The 6,592-nt window shown below is 52.1% G+C and overlaps 1 protein-coding gene across 1 annotated transcript; it reads right to left on the bottom strand.

Moving 5' to 3' along the window:
• Positions 1-309: 309 nt before the first annotated feature.
• On the bottom strand, positions 310-1,326 carry LOC100627357 (olfactory receptor 13A1-like). Its single transcript, XM_084997512.1, has one exon. It carries the CDS (start codon positions 1,324-1,326, stop codon positions 310-312), a length of 1,017 nt encoding a protein of 338 aa, XP_084853638.1.
• Positions 1,327-6,592: the final 5,266 nt, after the last annotated feature.

Genomic DNA, 6,592 nt, shown 5'->3' with positions numbered 1-6,592 from the left:
AGGGGCCAGCAGCACCCCTCAGGCAAGGTTCCAGGTGCCAGGTGCTGAGAAAACCAGGCTGCAAGGTGCTGGAGGGGGTCCACCCGGCCCAGCGTCCTGCTCTTCCTCCTGCCCCTGCTGGGTCTCCCCTGCCTCCTTCCTCCTGCAGCCCTGACAGCATCCACATTTAGGGCCTTGGAACGCTTAGTTCAGAGCCACGTGGAAAACGGGCAATTCCTGCCGGACAGCGCATATCACCTAAGTGTATCACATTAACTTCCTTCTTGCTCTTTGATTCTCATTTCAGACTCTCCGCGTCTTACTATCAAATCAGCCCGTGAGCCTGCAAGGTCCATGCCGGCCACGGATGCAGGAAAACACCTTCCCGAGGGCCACTTTGACATCCTTGTTCCGCAGCGAGTAGATGAGGGGGTTCAGGGTGGGGCTGACTGCCGTGTACAGCACGGCAACCACTTTGCCGTTTTCCAGGGAGGAGCCAGAGCCCGGGAGGATGTAGGTGTAGATGACCGTGGAGTAGTACAAGGTGACCACCAAGAGGTGGGAGGAGCAAGTAGAGAAGGCCCGCTGCCTGCCCGTGGCGGAGCGCATGCGCACGATGCTGGCGATGATGTAGGCGTAGGACGCCAGGGTGAGCAGAAAGTTGACCACTCCAAAGTACACGTCCGCCAGGACGATCATGACGTTGTTCAGGGTGGTCGGGCTGCAGGAGAGCAGCAGCAGCGTGGGGATTTCACAGAGAAAATGCTGTATCTGATTGTGGCTGCAGAACGTCAGCCTTGTCATTAGCCCTGTGTGCACAGAAGTGTTGAGCACAGTGATTGCCCACACGCTGCCTGCCAGCAGAGCACAGACCGGCCGGCCCATCAGCCTGCTGTAGTGCAGCGGGCGGCAGATGGCCACGTAGCGGTCATAGGCCATGACCGTCAGCAGCAGGAGCTCAGCCGCTAAACACCAGGTCAGGAAGAAGAGTTGGGTCATGCAGCCCTGGTAGGTGATGGTGCCACCCTTGAGTGCCAGGTTCTCCAGCAATTTGGGGACAACCGTAGAGGTGCAGACGATGTCTAAAATGGCCAGGTTAGTGAGAAAGAAGTACATTGGGGTATGGAGGCCTGGGTGCAAGCTGATGGCGGTGACAATGAGGGCGTTCCCTGCAAGAGCCCCCAGGTAAAGGAGGAGGAACACGGCCAGGAAGAGAATGCGTGGCCCAGGCTCCTCCGAGAAGCTCTGCAGGACAAACTCCTCCACGGTGGTGCCGTTGTTTGCAGTCCTCTGGGGGTTGAGCCCCTGCAGCCTCTGGGAAACAGCCAGCCCGGCCCAGGGAGGCATGGGGCGGTGGGGCGGCGCTGAGAGAGTGTGTGGTGTTGGCAGCTCTGTTGCAGAAAGCACATAATTAAGACATCAGGCAAGGTCCCTGTGCCCAGGGAGACATGCAGAGAACTAACTCCACTCTGGAGCCCCTGGTGGCCCCTACCACCCCACAAACCCCCCAGCTCCACGAGAGCCTGCATCGCTCCCTGAGCCACACAGGAGGGGCACCGTGAGCCTTCCTACCTTGATGTGGGGCATGTCCAACAGGATCCACACACCTGGAAGCTCTCCGTTACAAGTGAGCTGAGCCTGCCACCATTTGGGCTTGTCCCTGTCCACAAGCCAGCACAGGACTCCTGATTCCCAAAGGAAAACCCATCAGCCGGAGTCAGGCCTCCAGGCCAGGAGGGAATTCTCACTCTTGGTGGCAGCAAAATGGGTGCTCAGGTGGGGAGTACAGAGTCGGGGTGAGGTGCGAGTGTTTGGGGGCTCAGCCTGGGTTTGGCCCAGGTACCAAGTGAAGGTCTCCATCAGTTGTCAGAGTCGGCTGTGGATTGACCTGGCCACAGCCCTTTCTTTGAAACCACAGCTGCCCAGCTCTGCCTGGACCACTCCAAGCTGCTTCCCCAGGGAGGGAGGCCCTGTGAGCCAGAGGAGTGTGGGTCAGCTGGGTCCTGGTTATAATTCCATCCCTTGCTCCTGAGCTGGCCAAGAAACTCCCCACACTGAGTGTTGGGCCAGGCCAGGAGCTGAGATACAGCAAAGGCAGGCACACACTCTGCTCAGCATATCCCGGGACCCCAGCGTATATGTTATAAGGGCTTCGGCTACCAAGCCCCCTCACCCACCCCTGCACACCTGTTTCCCAACCCTTCTGGGACACCTGGGCCTCCCTGGGCGGGACAGGCTGCACCTACTAGAGGAGACCGTCTTCCTTGTGCCCCTGGAGCAACTAGATCAATGCACCGGAGTTGGGCGGGAGGCTGGTCCCAACTCCCTCTGTATTGCTGGCTCCAGGGAGCCCAGGGGGATGTCAGGTCAGAAGGATCACACCCTGCCCTGGGGGTTCATGAAGGCTGTGGGCTACCTGGAAACAAGTGTCAACAACTCCGGAAGGCTTGTCCTTTCCTGGTAGAATGTGAGCAAAGACATGTGTTTACAGAACTCTGTCCTCAGACATATCTGCGGGGGAGCTCCTGGTCGGAAGGCTCTGGGCTCCTGACAGCCCCAACTGCCACCTGTCTAATCCTCTCACCTGCTTTGCTCCACCTCCACAGCATCGAAATATCCATGGGTCAGCAGGGTGGGCTTCCTGCCTGCTGGTCACTGCTGGCCCTGGTAATTGCCACACAGCACACACCCCTTGTCAGCACTTGCCCAAGACCTGTTCCATGTGGGCAGGAATTGCCACAACCCCCTCCTGCTGCACATCTGAGCCCCCTGAGTCCCCTCCAGTAGCCTGGGCACCTGACCCCCTGTGTTGGCTGGCTGCTCTCCAAGCCTCACACCTGATCCACAGGAACCCGGCTACTACCAGATCCCTGCTGAGTCAGGGCCTCGGGCTCTGGTTTCTCTTAAAGATTCTGATCAGTTTAGAAAGCGAACCACTTCTGAGTTCCTTCCTCCTACTGATCTGGGGCACAGGCAGGTCACGGACTTGCTGGACGTTCCTGGGGACTTCACAGTTTCAGACTGAGGTGGCAGAAGACACAAGCAAAGCAATTTGGGTATCTTGTTCTCCACGATAAAATAGGTCAGGGCAGAACAAATCTGGCTTTTGCAGAAACATCAAAAGGAAAAGTAGGGAAGACAGTCGCAGGGCAAGGAGAGCTCAGGACGGAAGGCAACTCACTGTGTGCAGAAGGGACATGCCCCTGCTTGTCTCCTGTCTGAGTAGATGAGATTTACATCCTCCTGGAAAGACTTGGGAAATTCTCGCTCTGCTGGAACGTGAGATGTAGCGTGAGGCTAAAGCGTTGGCTCCAGGTCAGTGTCTCCTTTGTCTGCTGTTGACCTTTAAGAGGAGTCTGTCTCCTCAGGTGACACTGAGGCTCTGGGGAGCTCAGAGCACCACCAGGCCTGGCTCTCAGGAGGCAGTCGTGCCCTCCTGGAACTAAACAAGGTCCCTGTGGGCACAAGCCCCAGAGCAAGCAGGAAAAGAACCCCGACAGGTACCGAGAAGGGCCAGGGTGCCAGGTGCCACATGGGCTGGGGCTCCAGGTGGGAGGGGTCAGTGTGAACACAGCACGAGGGGGCAGCTCTCTGCTGAGGTTCCACAATCTTTGCAACCCAACATCAGCTGCAAATTACCTGGAAAACCCCTGGGACCTCCTTCTGCCACCTGGGGCCCAGGACAACCCTGGTCCTCTCAGGGGCTGGGGCACCGTCCCCCCTTCCTGGTGTGGGCCCAGGCTCCAGGCCGTGTTGGCTCTCACCAGGCCCCTGCCAGTAAAAGGAGGAAGGCAGTCTCCGTGAACATTAGGAACTGGGAACACCAACAATAAATAACTCGGCTCCTGATAGGAGGAGATTCCCAGTGGTGGCACCAAGGCCCTGCCTTTGGCATTATTGTCTCCACTGAATATAACCTGTGCTTAAAACGGGCATTCATTTCTTTGTTGCCACTGATGGCAAAGGGGGCCGATTTCAGAGGGGGAGAAAAGAATGTTTACAGCTGCTCTAAGTTTGCCTGTACCTTTGGTGAATCTGCCTCTGGGATATTAAAAGATAGTTAAATATGATTCAGCATCACCTGCTGTGTGAATCACTTAGGTCAGTGGCTCTTGCAAAGATGACAAGCAAACGGCATTTCAAGGAGCCGCTCGACAAAGGCTGGGACCCTCACCTGGAGCAGCAGCATGTGTAGGAAGCAGGTGTTTCCTGGGCCTGGTAACAAATGGGGTCAAGGGGGAAGCAGAGGAAGAAAGTGTGACTTCCACCCCCACCTTCCCGCTCACCACCCAGGTCCTCCCTCAGCTGCTGGCAGATTCTGGCCGGGGGGGTGGGGGCTTCCCTCCTCCCTGGGCCAAAGCCCCTCATTACCCCTTCATCAGTGCCCCCTTCCCACCTCCCCACAGAGAACAGTTAGACCTGAAATTCTCCTATCCGCCCCCGGGAGCCCTGACCCCAACATTACCCCGACGGCCAACCCTCGCTGGCCTGGAGCTCTGACGACCACCAACCACAAAGGTCGTGACTAGAGGGGGTTTCCTTTGCGACCTTACTGAGGTTTCCCTGTGGCCCCACCGCTTGCGGGGTCTGTTCTCAGCCAGATGCTGCTCCACACACTTTGCAAGTATCTTCTCACAATCACTTTTGGTTAAACATCATTAGTTTGGGCATGGTCAGGTTTTTTCAAATATGCTATGGAAATTTAAAAAGAACATTAACTCCCAGGTACATAAAGATGTGAGGGACTATTACGTATGTTTTATCAAACTCCCACGTGCCCCATTTCCTTACATGGAAACTGGAGGCAATAATAAACTCCTTATAGTTTGGGGGAGAATTACATCTTATAAAATATCTAAGGTTCTTAGATCAGTTCCTGACCCAGTATCACACTCAAACTTTATGGGGTTTTTGTTTTATTTATTTAATTATTTATTTTTTCAACTGTACAGCATGGGGACCAAGTTACACATACATGTATACATGCTTTTTCCTCCCATTGTTGTGTTGCGATGTATGTATCTAGAACTACTCCATGCTTCACAGCAGGATCTCATTGCAAATCCATTCCAAGAGCAAGAGTTTCCATCCAATAACCCCACCATCCCGATGTTCCAATCCCTCCCACTCCCTCTGTCTCCCCCCACACCCCGGGCAGCCACAGGTCTATTCTCCAAGTCCATTATTTTCTTTTCTTTGGAAAGATTCATTTATGCTGTATATTAGATTCCAGGTATAAGTGATGTCATATGGTATTTGTCTTTGTCTTTCTGATTTATTTTACTCAGTATGAGAGTCTCTAGTTCCATCCATGTTGCTGCAAATGGCATTATGTCGTTCTTTTTTATGGCTGAGTAGTACTCCATTGTGTGTATATTACCACATCTTCCTAATCCAATCGTCTGTCGATGGACATTTGGGTTGTTTCCATGTCTTGGCTATTGTGAATACTGCTGCAGTGAACATGCGGGTGCATGTGTCTTTTTTAAGGAAATTTTTGTCCGGATATATGCCCAAGAGTGGGATTGTGGGGTTATATGGTAGTTCTATGTATAGATTTCTAAGGTACCTCCATGCTGTTCTCCACAGTGGCTGCACCAGCTTATATTCCCACCAAGAGTGGAGGCGGGTTCCCTTTTCTCCACACCCCATCCAGCACTTATTATTTGTGGACTTATTAATGATGGCCATTCTTACTGGTGTGAGGCAGTATCTCATGGTAGTTTTGATTTGCATTTCTCTAATGATCAGGGATGTTGAGCATTTTTTTTTTAAGTTCTTGTTGGCCATCTGTACATCTTCCTTGGAGAGCAGTCTATTCAGGTCTTTTGCCCATTTTTCCATTGGGTTGTTGGTTCTTTTGCTGTTGAGTTGTATAAGTTTCTTGCATATTCTAGAGATTAAGCCCTTGTCCATTGCATCATTTGAAACTATTTTCTCCCATTTTTTTAGTTGTCTTTTTGTTTTCTTTTTGGTTTCCTTTGCTGGGCAAAAGCTTGTCAATTTGATTAGGTCCCATTGGTTTATTTTTGCTCTTATTTCTGTTGCCTTGGGAGAATGACCTGAGAAAATATTCCTGAGGTTGATGTCAACTATATGCCAACAAATTTGACAATCTGGAAGAAATGGACAACTTTCCAGAATCTTACAGACCAACAAAACTGAATCAAGAAGAAATAGACTGTCCTGAGACATGTTTTTATAATATTTTCTTAGCCTCTTTGCTGAAAACTCCATCTTGTCCTTCCTTACTTTGTCCCATCTTCCTGCTTGAGAAACATTCACGGTGATGGTAAATAACTTAAGCTTAAGAACAAAGACCTAAAGGCATGAGTTATTCGTGGGCTCAGCTGAATGAGGAGATAATACGTTGGTCTAGGCACGCTGGACCTGTGCAGATTGGCATGCCATTTGCACAAGCATGATATGTCCTCTAAAGAATAAGAGAAAGAGGAACCTCATGGCCAATGGTTTATGAGTGGTTGTTAGCAGAATATGCATTAGCAAAGAGAACCAAGGTGCAAACCTAGGCACAAAGGGTTGCCTGCAAACAGGCATGCCATTTGCAGAAGCACAGTGAGGATTCTCTGAAATGCAATGCATAGATAACTAA

Source organism: Sus scrofa, chromosome 14 (genome assembly GCF_054392235.1).
Source record: "Sus scrofa isolate SSC_HxYL_T2T_F1_AM1 chromosome 14, Sscrofa_HxYL_maternal_Yorkshire_Landrace_v2.0, whole genome shotgun sequence".
NCBI classification, from domain to species: Eukaryota; Metazoa; Chordata; class Mammalia; order Artiodactyla; family Suidae; genus Sus; species Sus scrofa.
The sequence above is the reverse complement of the archived record's forward strand: the minus strand, read 5'-3'. Positions and strand labels throughout refer to the sequence as shown.

Excerpts from the sequence above, each read along its gene's own strand:
- LOC100627357 (XM_084997512.1), bottom strand. The coding sequence starts at position 1,326 with ATGCCTCCCTGGGCCGGGCTGGCTGTTTCCCAGAGGCTGCAGGGGCTC.